The 18053-nt window shown below is 49.2% G+C and overlaps 1 protein-coding gene across 1 annotated transcript; it reads left to right on the forward strand.

Annotated features, from left to right (window-relative positions):
* Positions 1 to 392: 392 nt before the first annotated feature.
* Positions 393 to 17751, forward strand: MDH2 (malate dehydrogenase 2). Its single transcript, XM_063146536.1, has 9 exons — positions 393 to 549; positions 6048 to 6216; positions 7637 to 7720; positions 8619 to 8728; positions 10592 to 10717; positions 13796 to 13873; positions 14623 to 14722; positions 15611 to 15762; positions 17448 to 17751. The coding sequence occupies exons 1-9, from the start codon at positions 484 to 486 to the stop codon at positions 17577 to 17579; spliced, it is 1017 nt and encodes a 338-aa protein (XP_063002606.1). The 5' UTR covers positions 393 to 483; the 3' UTR covers positions 17580 to 17751.
* The last annotated feature ends 302 nt before the right edge of the window (positions 17752 to 18053 follow it).

Raw genomic sequence — 18053 nt, forward strand, 5'->3', positions numbered from 1 at the left:
GACAGGGAAACGTTGAGGGAACGTCTCACGAGAACTGGCGGAGTCTCGCGAGACTTAGGAAAGTTTAAATCAGCAAGTCTTTATTTCTACGCGTTCCAAATTTAAAAACACGAAGGAAGGTTTTGTGGGACTGAAACTCGATTCAGAAAGATAATAAAGATAATTATTATTATTATTTTAAAAAATGGCCTACAGCCCCCAGCATGCACCAGCCACCTGGAGCATGCTGGGAGTTGTAGGCCTATTTTTTCCTTGTCTCAACAGGCCTAGGCTTTCGCCCTTAAACGGTATTGGCGCAGGTCTCGCGAGGCTTCATGGGCGAAACATCGCGATAAAACGTGACGTCAGTGGGCGGGGCTTCAAGCGGCCGGCCGGGAGCTCGAGATCTCGCGAGACCTTGGCCAACCTCTCGCGTTGCCCTCGCTGACTGGAGGTCGTCGACGAAGGAGACTCTTCCGCCCCTCGCAGCCGACCGGTCCCGCCATGTTCTCCCGCTTCACCCGGCCCGCCTCCGCCGCGCTCCGCCGAGGCCTCGCCACCTCCTCCCAGGTACCTGGACGGGTGGGGAGAGAGACCGAGGCGGCAACAGGTGGCTTGGCCTGCGAAAAGCGGCTTCTGCGCATGCGCAAGGCTGTGCTCGGCGCTGTACACGGGGCTGCAGCCGCTATTAGGGCCTCCCATGTCCGCTGCTTGAAGGAATCCTCCTTGCATCCATTCCTAGCCGCAGAGAAACAACTTCCTCAAGTTATTATTCCAGGTTCAGCCCTACTTACGAGTAGACCCATTGAAATCAATGGGACAAGGTAGACCTGGGTTGGCTTCGCTCCCTTGGATTCCAATGGTTCTGCTCTCTTTAAGTGGGGCTAAACCCAAAATCACACCTTAATCCACCTGCAAAATTGGCGCTCCTAATACTGTCCTACCTTACAGGGTGGTTGTTGGGGTTCGCGGGAAATAGGGCCCACGAACGGCTTTGATCCCTGAAAGGGTGCAGTTCTGCCCTGCGTACCCTGCAGCAAGTGGGGCTTACTTCTGAGTAGGCATGCATGGATGGTGGTTGTGCTGCAAAAGCGCTTTGTACATATTGGTTTCAATGGGTCTACAGTAAGCATGGTGCAAGCATGACAAATAATAATAATATATTTATTTCTTACACGCCTCTCCCTTTGGATCGAGGCAGGGAACAATATTAGTGCAGGGATCTAAATTCTTGATTTAACATTGATCTGGATAGGCCTGCCGGAAAAGGCTAGTCTTTAAAGCTGCCTTAAAATCACACAGAGAGTTAGTTTTACGAATCTCCTCCGGCAGGCCGTTCCACAATCTTATATTGTGGAATTTATTTTATATTGTATTTTATATTATGGTTTTATACTGTTGTTTTATACTTTGAATGGTTTTAATTTTTGTGAACCGCCCAGAGAGCTCCGGCTATTGGGCGGTATAGAAATGTAATAAATAAATAAATAAATAAATAAAAATAAATAAATAAATCTGGGGGCGACAGAAGAAACTGATGTCAGTGTAGTTTTAGCCGACTGAAGTAAGTTCACTCCAGAGGGCCTGAGTGTGTGTGATGAGTGCATGCAAGGCAGAATAGTCTCAGGATGCAGAAAGCAATTTTATATATTGGAGAACTCGACACGTTTCAGCCTCTTCCTTCATTGTAAAGGGTTGTAATAACATCTGCATTGATTTTTTTTTTACAACAGATTGTCTTTGTGCTGCAAACCAGTTTCCAGTCTTCACAGCACAAGACCATCTGTTGTAGAAACCTCCGAGGATGTTATTACAAACCTTTGAAGAAGGCCTGACGATAAAGAAAGAGTCTGAAACGCATCGGGCTTTCCATCATTAAAAGTCTTTTCTGTATTCTGGGACAATTCTCTCCGTGTTCTACTCTAAATTATGGCCACACCTGGGTCCGATCTGTAGGCAGTTTAGGTGATACACCTATGACTTCCCACTTCTGTCACACATAACCTTGCCTAGAGTGATGTTTCCCATCTCATGGAGAATACAGCTACTAGTCCTGATGGCTAGATGCTACCTCGAGTATCTGGGGAACATGGGCTGATGCACTCATGTCCTTCTTCTGGTTTTCTCAGGGGCTCCTGCTTGGCCACTGTGTGAACACTTCTGGTCTGATCCAGCACGGCACTTTTAATGTTTTCTTTAAAGTTTTCTGAGCGGTTTTAGTTTATTGAATCACAATTAAGTTGATCTCTCCTACTCATTGACTAAGGCTGGGTGAGTAAACCTGTTGGATTCAGAGGGGCTTGCTTCCGAGTAAGCATGCATAGGATTGCATTGTACGTGTTGCAGCTCCAAACGATGATAGCAATGTTTGCACAGCATTGTCAATACAATGTGCGTATCACGTTCCTGCATATCAGGAATGCAGGTCTTTGCCCTGAGGAGCTTACAGAGCAAATAGGGAGGTGATGGTGACAAGGCTTAACAAAAGGGAAATATCCATTTTGTTCAATTGCACGTGCTGAGGCTTGGTTTCAGTCGGCGATGTGGACAGTTTTGAGGAAGGGTTTGAAGAGAGCTGATAACAGGCAGACAGTCTGGATTCTAGACCGGATTCTTGCCGAGAGCTGAAGAAGTTTCTCAGATCAATTTTAATTTGACTATTTATTTATTACATTTTTATACCGCCCAATAGCTGAAGCTCTCTGGGCGGTTCACAAAAATTAAAACCATCATAAAACAACCAACAGTCTAAAAACACAAATACAAAAAATACAGTATAAAAAGCGCAACCAGGGTAGAACCACCGCAGCAGGAATGGATATAAGATTAAAATACAGCATTAGAAGAGTAAAATTTAAATTTAAGTTAAAATTAAGTGTTAAAATACTGAGAGAATAAAAATGGTTTTCAGGTGGTGACGGAAAGAATACAGTGTAGGCGCCAGGCGGACCTCTCTGGGGAGCTCGTTCCACAGCCAGGGTGCCACAGCAGAGAAGGCCCTGCTCCTAGTAGCCACCTGCCTCACTTCCTTTGGCAGGGGCTCACGGAGAAGGACCCCTGTGGATGATCTTAAGGTCCGGGCAGGTACATATGGGAGGAGGCGTTCCTTCAGATAGCCTGGCCCCAAGCCGTTTAGGCCTTTAAATGGTAGTACCAGCACTTTGAATCGGGCCTGGACCTGGACCAGCAGGCGATGAAGTTGTAAAAGGACTGGTGTGACGTGGTCTTGCTGGCCAGTCTGTTAGTAAGATCTGCTTACATATAAAACAATAGTTCAGAAGAAGCAAAAACATCTTTCCTTTGTCTTTTAATCTGATGCATGCATCACCACCGCAGATCTTTAGGAAAAAGCATTTGGGCCTATGTGGTGAAGTCCCTCTTCTGGAGGTAGGAGAAAACAGTTGCTTAGGACTCAGTCCTATGCATCTTTAGACAGAAAAAAAAGTCCTACGATTCCCAGCGTTCCACAGGAGAATGCTGGGAGTTGTAGGTTAAACATGCACAAGATTGTGACCTTGTTTACCGAATAGAATCTACTATGTAGTACAGCAGAGAGATCTGGAAAGATGTTCACTAGAATCGCTCAGTGGGGTTAGCTGCCTCATAGGGATGTGGTGCCTGAATTTGCTTTTCTTTTCCCCTTCCTCCTCCTCCCTCCCCACCCCCTTTCCTTTTGTGTCATGTCTTTTAGATTGTAAGCCTGTGGGCAGGGACCGTCAAGAAATATTTTTGTAAGCCGCCGTGAGAGCCTTTTTTGGCTGAATGGCGGCATAAAAATGCTTAAATAAATAAATAGGGTGTATTAAAACTGGGTGGGCAGAGGAGGGTGTCATAATGCTGGATTAGTAGGAACGGGGTGAGGGAAATTATCTGGTGGAGGGAACATGCACAGCCAGGCTAGGAGGGTTCAAATGTTTGCTAGAGAAAAGGCCTCTTACTTGAATAGAGGCTGTTCCAAGATTAAAAGCTGCAAGACACAGAGACTGTGAGTGGTGTGAGGAAGAATTCCTGTTAGCAGATGACCTTGTGTGGACATGGCTTCCTTGAACTGAAGACTTGCGGCTTTGTGTGCTGCAGTTCATTTTTAACTCGGAAGTGTAAACAGCCTGAGGAATTTCATCCCAGTAACACTGTTACTTTGCCCTTCATTAGTGCTCTGCTTTTAAAAAAATAAAAATTGGCATGAAATGTCTTCGTTAGAGTCCAGTCCTTGCCGTTCATTTGGACAAATGTCTTGCGACATTCCTGGCCGTATCCCAGCACTTTCAGGCTTTTGATCAGATGGTTTCGCAACTCCACTGATTTAACCATGTGTTTTCCGCTCAGTTCTTTTCGGCGGCAAGGGTGTTCTGATTTTGCTCAGCTCCAGGCGCTTCATAGAAACCAAAGAGTGGCAGGAAAGCTCACAGCTGAATCAGTTACATACACTGTAGAACTATTTGCGGTGACACTGACCTTGAATCTCAGTAAATTCCTGGGCTTGGAGGATGTAAAATCTGTTATCTATGCAGTTTGTTGTTAGGCTTAAGGCACAGTCCTATGCATGTTTAGACAGAAAGGAGTCCTACAACTCCCAGAATTCCCCAGGAAGCCATACAGGCTTGGGAATGCTGGGAGTTGTAGAGGAGGGTTTTTTTTTCCTGTCTAAGCATGCATAGGATTGTAGGATTTCTTTCCACCCGAACATGCAAAGCATGATAGGACTTTTTTCTATCTAAACGTGCATAGGATTGTGCTTTTAGACTTGCCAACCTATTACTTTCTATCATCTTTCTCCTCTTAGAGAATTCCACTTGTTCGCCCAAATCAGCCTTTCCCAGCATGGTGCGCTCCAGATGTATCAGGCCACAACTCCCAGCGTTCCTGACCGTGGAATGTGAACAGAATGCTGAACTAGATGGACCTGCATTGAGCAGGGGGTTGGACTTGATGGCCTTATAGGCCCCTTCCAACTCTGCTGTTCTATGAGTCTATGACCCTTGGTCAGATCCAGCCGGGCTCTTATTCTGTTCTTATGTACGGAATCATAGAATCATAGAATAGTAGAGTTGGAAGGGGCCTACAAGGCCAAGGAGTCTAAATAAAACCACACAGCAAAAATTAATATAAGTTAAAATATGAGATTAAAACAGCGAAGTTTACCATTTAAGTTAAATTAGGTGTTAAAATACTGAGAAAATAAAAAGGTCTTCAGCTGGTGACGGAAGGAAAACAATGTAGGTGCCAAGTTCCTACTCTTGAGGAGCCTGCAGTTTAAAAGAGACAGTGGGTAAATGACAGAGGCGGGGTGTGGGGGACAGGGTTAGGGTGTGAAGGGTTCTGGCAAACGTCTTTGGTGGGGGATGAGGGTGAAGGGGGTATGCCAGAAGCCATGCTCAGTCGGTGAGGTTTGAGGAGAGGGGGCTGGTGATCGAATGAGGTGCAAAGATTTGCTTGGGTTTTACAGGACGGACTGCCAAGTTTGTTCTCTGCGCCCGGAAGGTTCCAAATTCTAACCACACTATCCCATTCCCCCTGCCCCCTGGGTCTTATAAATATGTGAATTAATATGTAGACTGGGATCTAGTGTTCTAGGTTTACTTATCTTCATATTGTGAAAGTTGGTGCCTGAGAGAAAAAGGGGGTATGGTTCGTATGGGTCCAAGTGAGACCGAAACTGTTGCTCTGCGAGGAGAGGTTTGGCCCTGTGCTATAAGGATGAATTATGACCGCTGGAAGGGCTCACCGAGATCTGCTCTGGTTTCCAAGGGTTTAGTCAAAATAAGCGGCCCGTGCGTCTGTACAACCGAGAGAGAGAGCGATTCCAAATTCTCTCAAGACCCACAGCCCGTGTTTCATGCACTGACTGCAACCATGCAGATTCCTCCTGGCTGCGACTTGAGTTAGATAACCGCCCGTTGTCTCCGCCCGTTCCAGAGATGCTGCTCTGAGCCGCGATACGGGACGTTACGGAAAACGCCAAGCTTTTGCGAGGCTCGCGGTCTCCGACGGCCTCTTCTCCGCTTCTGCTTTTTGTGAGAGAGCATCTTCTCTTCTGAGCGTCTCTGTTTCTCCTCCGCCCAATCCAGAACCATGCTAAAGTATCGGTGCTCGGTGCTTCCGGTGGGATTGGCCAGCCCCTCTCGCTCTTGCTGAAGAATAGCCCCTTAATCAGCCGCCTCAACCTCTACGATATCGCCCACACCCCGGGAGTTGCGGCCGACCTCAGCCACATCGAAACCAGAGCGGAAGTGAAAGGTACGGGGTGCCCGTTTATGCCCGGTCTTTGGCTCCGACTTTTACACCGGCCTTGCGCGCTGCTAATCCAAAGAGCTTATCAGAGGGTGCGGTTGGTTGGTTGGTTGCCAGAACTGGGCTGTTCGTCCAGTTTTCCCAGGACCGGGGCTGGTTGTGTGATCAATCGATTGGCCTTATATATATACATTGTATGATTTTATCTATGTGGCGCCCTGAGATCCTTGTGATATAGGGGAGGATGCAAATGTTTTAACAAGTAAGTGAAGTAAGAAATATCTCACAAGTAATGGAAGGCAGTAGTTATTAAGTAGTACTATATAATATCTGCCTCTCCAAGTCCCCTCTGTCATCTTACTGCAGGCGGACGCTGTAGGAGACGCAAAGTGTGTGTGTGTGTACTTGTGTGTGGCTGGAGTGGCTATGAATCTCTGTATGACCTCCTTCCCTCTTGGAAGGATTCCCAGAAATAAGTCCCATTTGCAGTATCCCACACTCTGAAAAGGACAAGCAAAAAGATGCTGGTCAGTTTTTTCCCTTCCCTACCCAGTAGCCTTTCTCTTTCCGTTGAGAATATCTGAGCTCGGTCTACTAATACAGGACTTGGTTTTCAATACGGAAGATCATAATCATAGAATCATAGAATAGCAGAGTTGGAAGGGGCCTACAAGGCCATCGAGTCCAACCCCCTGCTCAATGCAGGAATCCACCCTAAAGCATCCCTGACAGATGCCTCTTGAAGGCCTCTAGTGTGGGAGAGCCCACCACCTCCCTAGGTAACTGATTCCATTGTCGCACTGCTCTAACAGTCAGGAAGTTTTTCCTGATGTCCAGCTGGAATCTGGCTTCCTTTAACTTGAGCCCGTTATTCCGTGTCCTGCACTCTGGGAGGACTGAGAAGAGATCCTGGCCCTCCTCTGTGTGACAACCTTTCAAGTATTAGAAGAGTGCTCTCATGTCTCCCCTTCGTCTTCTCTTCTCCAGGCTAAACCTGCCCAATAGAAGTCCGATTGGCTTCTATTGGTTGACTCTGAGCTGATCCACTGTGAAGCTTTGTTTGCCTCCGTGGATTTCTCTGCCCGAACATACCTCCCAGGTGTGAAGTGGTACAGGTGGTTGGCTTGCTTGATACGTCTGCCTGCCGGGGCCCCAAGGAATCCCTCATCGGTCTATCTCTGCCCATAGATAATTGGAAGCTGTATCCTGATAAGGCTGGAATGCTGTTTCAGGAAGCTTTAAAAATAACGTAGGTTCACAATTGCAAATGCCCAGCTGCTGACATCCAATTCACCGTCCTGGCAGCCAGGACCCCCCGACTTTTCTAACCACACGCCCTCGGTTTTTCCCTGTGCCAGTTCCGTCAGGCGATGAATCACCCGCCAACGCAACCATGTAAACGTGATTGATTGTCTTGCCGCTGCAGGTTTTCTAGGGCCCGAGCAGCTGCCGGAGTCCCTGAAGGGCTGTGAAGTTGTCGTGATTCCAGCCGGAGTCCCTAGAAAGCCGGGTAAGTCTGTCGACTTGAGAAATTCGGAAGGGATCTGCGTTGCGTGCAGTTGCCAGGCACGTCCATGCAGCTGCAACGGGTGCTGACGTTAGTCAGTATTCACGCTTGAGGGATCCTGGAAGAAGTATTTGTGCTCTGCCCATGCTCTCCACACGCCTTGTAGGTCGTCCGACCAAGCTGTCCGTATCTGAACTTCTGTGGGACTCAAGCTATTTACTGTTATACTCTGTACAGCACCATGTACATTGATGGTGATATATAAATAAATAATAATAATAATAAGGGGGAGGGCATAATTCCCCCTGGAGTGGGGGTGGGCGTTTAGCGAAGGCAGAATGAATTCCCCCACCTGCCTGTCCTGTGAGTTTAGGCCCCTCCGCGATGTTCTCTAAATCAGCCTTCCCCAACGTCGCGCCCTCCAGGTGTGTTTGCCTGCAGCTCTTTATGTCCTTCATATCCTTGCTCTTACACCAAGCCTCTGAGGCTCAGTGTAGCAGAGCTGACCCCCTGGCCCCCAACCCAGTTTGGAGCGGGGAAAGATGGAGACGTGCCCCACAGTTGTGCTGGGCCCCGGAGCACAACGTGGCGTTTCAGTCGAGATCCTATCCCACACCTCCCTCTTGTCAGGATCAGCACAGTATTTTCCTGCTTACCCAGACGTTTGAGGATTCCTGTACATTGCTGTACTGTCCTTCAGCCCACTCCTGTCCCTCCAACTCGCGTGGCGAGTGGTTGCTGTGGGCGGGGGAAGTCTCTCCTTTTTCCTGGAGCCGTTGTGACTAGTCTCTACATTGACTAGAGGCCTGCGATCTTAACGTCCCTGTGGTGCAATTTCCTCGGTCGAGCATTGAACGAGAGGCTGGAATGTCGCCAGTAATTTCCCCCATCTGATCTGCAGGCATGACCCGCGACGACCTCTTCAACACGAACGCCACCATTGTGGCAAACCTGGCTGCCGCTTGTGCCAAACACTGCCCCGAAGCCATGATCTGTATCATCGCAAATCCGGTAGGTGACATCCAGCTACCTTTCACGAGGGGATCTCATGCGAGTGTCCAAAACGCAGCAGTGTAACCCCTCCGCTAGCTTGCTAGTCAATGAATGCAGAGACTCTGGCTGCAGGCAGATCGAGCCCAGCTGTGCAGACCAAAAGTGGTTCTTCTCTGCCCCATGAATGGGGGAACCGGCTGACCCTTTCTGCCCATCATGGGTTGGGTATCCTATTCCAGAACATCTGATCTGGGCATCTCTAGCAGATCATGTCATCTGGATTTACTGATATCATGTCTAACCCTACTGCCCCTGTTTTGGGAGAAGGTGTTTCAGGTAATCAATTGGAATCAGATTCAAACCTAGGGGAGGAGGCGCCAGACACCAGCCAGCCTGTACCAGTGGGGGGGAGGAAGCTCTCACGGGCGATTCCCCAGCTGGGAGTCAGCCCTCTCCAGAGCTTATCTCCTCAAGGCCAAATCCTACAAACTCGGTGGGAAGTGACTTTTCTTCCGGAGGAGAGTGCCCTGACAAACTAGCTGATGCTAGGGTCCGCCAGAAGCTCAAACGCACAGCGCGGAAGGAAGGCGTGAGAAAGTCAGTCCAACTAGGATTGCGCCAGAACCTGCCTCCGCACCAGGCTCACTGAAGTTACAGGCGTTTGAGAAGGGGCTTCCTGTTCTCCTTGGTCAGACAATTGTCTCGCTTAGTTTGCATAGTTTTGCCTAGGGGGAAGTTTCCAAGAGATTAGACTCTCTTCAAGTTTGCTTTTTAATAAAAGCTTTGTGGATTACCTACCAGGCCAAGTCATTTGTCTCCCATCGAGAGAAACACGACAACTGAGAGTCTTCTATTTACTGTTTTACTCTGTACAGCACCATGTACATTGATGGTGCTATATAAATAAATAATAATAATAATAATAATCTTCATAAAGAAACGGCACTTTCTGCAGAGCACAGGTGGTCGGGGGGAGCCTGAGGGCCGCCGACGCCCTAAGCACGTGGCTGCCTGAAAAACGGCAGCCATGCGGCTAGTGCGTTTTCCCGCCTAGGTTTAGCAAAACGTGACTCCTGTTGTAAGGCTGTAACAGTTGCCCTTGCCCTGCTTCAGCTGAGGGCTGGGGAAACTGGGTACATGATGACCTCGTGGCAAAAGGTAATTTGTCCCTAGATCTTCTACAAGGCGACGCTAGATGCGTCATTGCCCCTTTCAGCAATAGCTGCGTGTTTCGGGCAGTCACAGGCAACCTGGTGTCCTCCAGAGGTTTTGGATATCAACTCCTATCAGCCTGGGCTAGCATGACCAGGGATTCTGTGAACGGTAGTCCGAAAGCAACTGCAGGACACCAGCTCACCTGCCGCTGGTTTCGGTAATATCTCTCACCAACGATCTGTGCTGCTGTTCGGCTTCTGCCCCTTTAAAAAGGCCACGTTTTAGCCGTAATCTGAAACGGCCCACAACTTGTAATTGAGCCAAGCAGCGAGAGGGGATTTAGCAGGGCTGGAGGCCCATTCACATAGTAGTTGCCCGGGGAGGGAGGGGAACGTTGACTTGAAGGGTGTAGTAAAAATCCTTTCGATAAATAAAACTTGTAGCGGGCTTCTTTTCAATCAGTGTGGCCTCTCTCTTCGCTTCCCAAAGACTTCCAAAAGAGAGCAGTCTTTATTTATATGCCACTTCCCAGGATTCAGATCCCAACTAATTGCGATTTGACCTGAATTTGAAAACGTGGCTTTTAACTCCTGTATCGTTTCTGTTTGGTTTTCCCCCATGATAAGAGTGGCTTCAAGGGACCCTAAAGGTGGAAAAGCCGGATACGTTGTTAAAAACCACACCTAAATCGAGGCAATGAATGAATCACTTCCTCCTTGCTTTCAGGTCAATTCCACCATCCCAATTACGTCTGAGGTTTTTAAGAAGCAGGGGGTGTACAACCCCAACAGAATTTTTGGTGTCACCACATTGGACATCGTCCGAGCAAATACTTTCGTGGCTGAACTGAAGGTACGTTATTTATTTATGTGTAATATTTATATGCGCCCCACATCCCAAAGATTTCAGAGCGGTGAACAACGGATAGGGTAAAAGAATAAAAACATATTTTTTAAAAAAGTACTATTTTTTAAAAGAACAGAGTTCTGGTTAAAACCATGGCTGAAGGTTTTCACTCAAGGAAAGCCTCCTGAAACAGCGGCGATTTTTAGGAGGTTCTGGAAGCAACACAACCTTTGGGCCTGCCTGACCTCCAGAGGCAGGGCATTACATAGGAGGAGGGCCACCACACTAAAAGCTCTTCTCCTGGTAGACTCCAATCAGGACATAGAATCCTAGAATCCTAGAATAGTAGAGTTGGAAGGGGCCTACAAGGCCATCGAGTCCAACCTCCTGCTCAATGCAGGAATCCACCCTAAAGCATCCCTGACAGGTGGTTGTCCAGCGGCCTCTTGAAGGCCTCTGGTGTGGGAGAGGCCACAACCTCACCAGGCAACTGATTCCATTGTCCATGTGGAACCAGCAAGAGCATTCCCTCTGATGCACTCAGTGATTGGGCAGGTTAGTAAGAGAAAAGGAGCCCTCTTTTTCTGAAGCCTTTCCCAGCATGGTGTGCTCCAGATGTATCAGGCCGCAACTCCCAGCGTTCCTGACTGTGGAATGTGAACCGAATGCTGGACTCGATGGCCCCTTCCAACTCTGCTATTCTATGATTCTGTGTCCAGACAGAATCTGGCTTCCTGTCACATGAGCCCCTTATTCTGCATCTTGCCCTCTGGGAGAATCCAGAAAAGATCCTGACCCTTCTCTGGGTGACAACCTTTCAAGTCCTTGAAGAGTGCTCTCATGTCTCCCCTCAACCTTCTCTTCTCCAGGCTAAACATGCCCAGTTGTTTCAGTCTCTCCTCATAAGGCTTTGTTTCCAGACCCCTGATCATCCTGGTTGCCCTCCTCTGAACACGCTCTGAACACAATCCATCATTTTAAAAGCATGCAGCTGATCTAACCTCCATAATTCAATAAGTTATAGAATCCTAGAATAGCAGAGTTGGAAGGGGCCTACAAGGCCATCGAGTCCAACCCCCTGCTCAATGCAGGAATCCACCCTAAAGCATCCCTGGCAGATGGCTGTCCAGCTGCCTCTTGAAGGCCTCTAGTGTGGGAGAGCTCACAACCTCCCTAGGTAGCTGGTTCCATTGTCGTACTGCTCTAATAGTCAGAAAGTTTTTCCTGATGTCCAGCTGGAATCTGGCTTCCTTTAACTTGAGCCCCTTATTCCGTGTCCTGCACTCTGGGAGTATCGAGAAGAGATCCTAGCCCTCCTCTGTGTGACAACCGTCTAAGTATTTGAAGAGTGCTATCATGTCTCCCCTCAGCCTTCTCTTCTCCAGGCTAAACATGCCCAGTGCTTTCAGTCTCTCCTGAACTAAGCCCCTCCTGAGCTCCTGTAGCATGGGTCTTGTTCCCCGCTCATCAAATCACTAAGCAGCAGGAATTTGGCCTTTGCTTCCTCGCCGTCTCTGTCGCCAGCTAGAAAAGTCTGGTGAAAGAAGCAGAGGAGCCTGCTGTCCTGTCGAAGCGTCCAGGCCCAAGACAAAAACTGGTCTCTGGCCAGTGGCAAAACGCTGCCGCGCGTTTGAGCAGGACAGCCTGTCCCCTCTTCACCTTGACGTGAGGTCGCAGGGATAATAAATAGAAATCCCATGATGCGGTTTTGATTTACTCCTTTGGGCTTCGGACGCCCGCCAGATCCTTTGCAGAACCGCCCTCTGTGTATTTTTAGCCTGCGATCGGGGCGTAAAGGAGTGACAGCAGACAGGTCTTTTCTCTCTTGCCACGTGTGGATCACATAGCTGGTGGCTAAAGTGCTCAGTTGTGTTTCCAGAAATCAGGCTTTCAAGCCTGTTAGGTTAAACAGGCTGTTTACAAGCTGGAGCACTTTAAAAATAAATATCTGGTTTTATCAGGCTAGAGAGTTGAAAACCTTAGAGCAGCCTTCCTCAACCTGGGGCGCTCCAGATGTGTTGGACTGCATCTCCCAGAATGCCCCAGCTGGCTGGGGCATTCTGGGAGATGTAGTCCAACACATCTGCAGCGCCCCAGGTTGAGGAAGGCTGCCTTAGAGAGTTGTAAACTGTTGAAAGCCGCCCGAAGAGTTTCAGCTATTGGGCGTTATAGAAAAGAAATCAATAATACTAGGGTATACTACCCTATATACTAGGGTGTAGGATTAATCAATAATAGTAGGGTATCCCTTGTGTTGTTCCCTGTGTTCCCCCCTCCCCTAATTCATAGAATACATCCTGTAAATTCAATACAATGGCATGCTGTTGCCTCATTCCGCCCCTCCAAACATTCTTACCGTTTAGAGAATAACTTGGCCAGGACGGATAGTCTTGGAAATTAGGGGCAGCAGAAAGGTAGGAGCCCTATTCTTTCCGGTTCCACACGAGGGAAGGCCCCACGTTTTCACCTGGTGCTTTACCACTTGGGCTTTCCTGTTTCATGAGGGCTAGGAACCTTTTTAGAAGTGGTCAAATGAAAGCCAAGACGTGTATCTGCATCAGTGGTCTCTGCGGGGCTACGCTGGTTGTGCGCTGGGATTTATGTTTCATGTGATTTCTGCTAGGGGTGTGCACCGCTCCGTATCGGATCCCCAAATCCGAAGCAGAGCGGGCCGGTCCACACCTCCGGCACCTGGTTCCGGAGCGGATTGGGGGAGGTGCGGAGCGGTTCGGACTGTTCCGAAGCTCCGTACCCAGGTAAGTGGGGGAGGGGGGGCTTACCTATCCAGCCCCCATTTTGTCCCCACTTACCTGCCTCTGCCGTCCGGGGGCAAAATGGGGTCCGAATCTTGATCTAGCCCTCTGGATCTTGCTCCGGTTCCAGTTCCGGAGCAGATCAGGGGAGGGAAGGATCGACCTGAAAGGTCCGGATCAGGCCCCGAAGCGGTTCGGGGTGGTGGTACACAGCCCTAATTTCTGCTGGCCTGGGGCAGCCGACGGGTGCGAATTCTGGCCTCCCGGTGAACTGCTCGGCTTGCTGCAAGCGCTGTCTCCGAATCCATGCTGAAAGCTGCCTCTCTTGCAGGGCTTGGATCCGGCCCGTGTGAACGTCCCCGTGATCGGCGGTCATGCAGGGAAGACCATTATCCCCCTCATCTCTCAGGTGCGTGTTGGGAGTAGCGTCTGTGTGTCCCCCCCCCCCCCCCCCCGGGAATCTTAACAGTCTTCCTGGCCCTGAAAAGATGCTGAGTTGACAGGTGTATTAGAAAGGTGTCTCTTGTCAGCACACACACACACACACCACACCACACACTGACTTAGGAAGCAAAGCTGCAGAGCTTCTGAGATGGGTTTGGATTGGAAAGGAACGCGAAGGGGAGGTTATATAACCGGTTGAGAAGGAGCTGGTCTCGCAGTCATCAAGGGCTGCCCCACGTTGGAAGATGTGACAGTAGCCTATGCTCAGGGCTGTGAAGGGAAAGACTGCCACACCCTGCATGGGGTGCAGGACGGTCCCCGCCACAGGCTTGCATCTTAAAAAGACACGACACGCAAGGAAAAAGGGACAGGGAGGGAAGAGGAAATATATATATGTATATTAAGTAGTCTTTCAGCAGGGCTGGTGGAATGCCCCAGCTGCCCGCTCTCATCCTCCTCTTTCCAGTGTTCCAGGTATAAGGAGATTGCTGATGTCGAGGGCGAGCTTCTGTAGTTCTCTGCTTCATAACCCTGAGCAAGCATTGTCTGTGGGGGCCTGAGGGATAGCTTCTTGGGGACGGGAGGGAGCGCCAGGTTTACTGTTGGAAGCCGTTGCTAAAACAAAACACAGGCCACCTCGAAGCTGCAAGAAACTGGCCGAGGGGAAGTCCATGGGCGTCTTGAAGGTGAATGTTCCTCCTTTTCCTCCTGCAGTGCACACCCAAAGTGGATTTCCCCCAGGACCAGCTGACGGCCCTGACCGGAAGGATCCAGGAGGCCGGGACGGAAGTGGTCAAGGCAAAAGCAGGCGCAGGTTGGTGCACGGGAACGTTTCCCCTCGTCCGGATTCCTTGCAACGTCATAGAATCATAGAATAGCAGAGTTGGAAGGGGCCTACAAGGCCATTGAGTCCAACCCCCTGCTCAATGCAGGAATCCAGCCTAAAGCATCCCTGACAGAGGGTTGTCCCTGAGTAGGAAGCCGCAACGGCTGTGCCTTTACGGAGACGGACCTGCTGCAAACCGCCCCTGTGCACGCTGCCAGCCGTCGCGCACAGGGTCTTCTGCCGATCAATCTAGAAGGGGGTTAGGCTGAGCTAACTGGACCAGAAAAAGAGTGGGGCGCTGAGTGCTTCCAGCTGCATTCACTGCCCCACTCTTATTCTGGTTCAGTTAGCTCAGCCTAACCCCCTTCTAGATTGATGATGACGATGTATTTATTTCTTACCCGCCTCTCCCTCTGGATCGAGGCGGGGTACAAGACAAATACAAAACACCCTAAAATACATATAATTGATTAAAAACATATAAAACTAAAACTTCATTGAAAAGGCAGCACATTATTAAAAGGTGTCTTAAAATTCAGCTGAGTAGGCCTGCCGGAAGAGACCAGTTTTTATGGCTTTCCTAAATTCCGGAAGACTGTTAAGTTGAGGGATCTCTCCCGGCACGTCTGGGAGTGGCAGAAGAGAAGGTCCTCTGGCTAACGGCTGTCAGCCTAGTTTTGAATGGCTGAAGTAAGTTCTCCCCAAAGGACCTGAGTGTGCAGGGCGGATTGTACGGGGAAAGGCGACCCCTCAGGTAACTTGGACCTAAAACATGTAGGGTTTTAAAGGTAATGACCAACACTTTATACTTTGCCCAGAAACTAATTGGCAGCCAGTGGAGTGATTTTAAATTCTCTTCCCCACGTTCTTCCACAGGATCAGCCACCCTGTCCATGGCCTACGCCGGTGCCCGGTTCGTTTTCTCCGTCCTGGACGCCATGAACGGCAAGGAGGGGGTGATCGAGTGCTCTTTCGTCCGGTCTGAGGAAACGGAGTGCACGTATTTCTCCACTCCGCTGCTACTCGGGGTAGGTAGCCCGGGCCTGAACTTAATCGCTATTCACTCTATGCACAAGCCAAGTTTTTTTCAGAACCGCTTCCTCTTCCCCCGCTTAGAAAAACATTCCTCGCTAAGGCGGCTCGCAGCCTGGCCTAAACCAGTAGAAACGGTCGTTTCTGTTAAATGACACGAAGCGTGGAGTTTTGCCAGATTTTCCCCGGGGAGGGAATTGCGCAATCTTGGGGGCCACTGCAGGAAAGGCCCTGTCTCTGGCACTTGCCCAATGACTTTCGTTTAGAGGGAGACTAGAGAGCAAAGGTCTGGGCTGATGATCTTAAAAGCTGGGCAAGCCCATACAGGTGAAGGTGAGCCTTGCGACAACAATCCCAGACCTTTTGTGCAGGGGCCATAAAACCTCTTTTCAGCCCAAAGTCCATTTTGAGACATTTTTGGGGGTGGCGTTCCAGCGATGGGTGGGCCAAAGGTAAAAGCGTGTGAGGGCGAAATAAAGCTTTTCCTTCCAGTAACGAAACCTTTGAGCTTTTCAACCATTTTGAGTCGGGGGTGAAATCTGGATCAAGGCCGGGAAACCAGGAAACGGTCAGCGGTTTGGGGAAACGGTGCGTGGCCTTCTGTGCGGGCGGGAGTTTCCGCACCTCTGGGTGAGGGCTCTAAAGTCGATTGTCGGTGGTCCATTTTAAAGTCGAGAGTCGATTTGATGTTGAGCTGGGAAACAAACGGGCAGCCAGTTGAAACAATTAGGACCTAAAGAAAACCAAAAACCTGTAAACCGCCCAGAGAGCTTCGGCTATGGGGCGGTATATAAATGTAATAAATACGTGAATAAATAAATGTAATGCTGCATAAATCCCTACCGTAAAGGGCCATTTAAGCAACGTTAACGGGTGTAAATGGCCCCTTTACGGCTGTCATTTATGCAACGTTAACAGTTACGAAAAGATCCGAGATGCCATTTCCCCCCCACAAAATGGCGCCTTGGTGGACCACTGCGCTTGCCCGACTCGATGTGCGCCGTGTCGGGCAAGCACAGCCGTCCGTGGACTGGAGTCCAGCAGGCCGAGTCGGGGTCGGTCCTAATCCGCCGGTTCGGTTTGATTCGGCAAGTAAATTATTATTATTATTATTTATTTATATAGCACCATCAACGTACATGGTGCTGTACAGATAACACAGTAAAGAGCAAGACCCTGCCGCATAGGCTTACAATCTAATAAGTTGTAGTAAACAATAAAGAGGGAAGGAGAATGCAAACAGGCACAGGGAAGTGTAAACAGGCACCGGGTAGGGTGAAGCTAACAGTATAGAGTCAGAACAAACTCAATATTTGAAGGCTATAGGGAAAAGAAAAGTTTTTAGCTGAGTTTTAAAAGCAGTGATTGAGTTTGTAGTTCTCAAGTGTTCTGGAAGAGCGTTCCAGGCGTAAGGGGCAGCAGAAGAAAAAGGACGAAGCCGAGTAAGGGAAGTGGAGGTCCTTGGGCAGGCGAGAAGCATGGCATCAGAGGAGCGGAGAGCACGAGCGGGGCGATAGTGTGAGATGAGAGAGGAGAGAGAGGCAGGAGCTAGACCGTGAAGAGCTTTGAAGGTCAGCAGGAGAAGTTTATATTGGATTCTGGCGTGAAATCCGGCACCGTTGCAACGCTTCGCGTCTTGACGTTTCGTTTCAATTCTTTTGACTTTCCTTCCCGCCCTCAGAAAAACGGCATTGAGAAGAACCTGGGTATTGGCAAGATCTCTCCATTTGAAGAGAAGATGGTGGCCGAGGCCGTTTCGGAGCTGAAGGCTTCCATCAAGAAAGGCGAAGACTTTGCCAAGAGCATGAAGTGAAGCGACGACGGAAGAACGGCAGTCCCCTTAATTTATTTAAGGCTCATCATGTCACTTTAAGAGGCGTCGGACGGCAAAGCGTTGGTTTTGCCTAACAGCCTTGGTATTTACCTGCCCTGTACTCTTGATTGGAATTCCTCAATTAAAGAAAAACATTATTTTTTTCAGGGTATTCCCTGGTGGCCTTAGTTTGTGTCTTGCATATTTGGTGGTGGTGGGGAGATATCACGCAGAAGAGGCATCCCAAAAGCAGAGGTCCATTGAGATCTTTCCCTCCAAGAGATATTTGGGATTTAGTAGGATTATTACCAACAACATTGGAGGGATGGGGTTCACATGAACATGAGCCAACAGTGTGATGTGGCTGGCAAAAAAGGCAAATGCTATTTTGGGCTGCTTTCATAGCGGTATAGTTTCTAAATCGTTGCGAGGTACTGGTTCCCCTCTATTCGGCACGGGTTAGGCCTTATCTTG

Source organism: Elgaria multicarinata, chromosome 22 (assembly GCF_023053635.1).
Source record: "Elgaria multicarinata webbii isolate HBS135686 ecotype San Diego chromosome 22, rElgMul1.1.pri, whole genome shotgun sequence".
Lineage (NCBI taxonomy): Eukaryota > Metazoa > Chordata > Lepidosauria > Squamata > Anguidae > Elgaria > Elgaria multicarinata.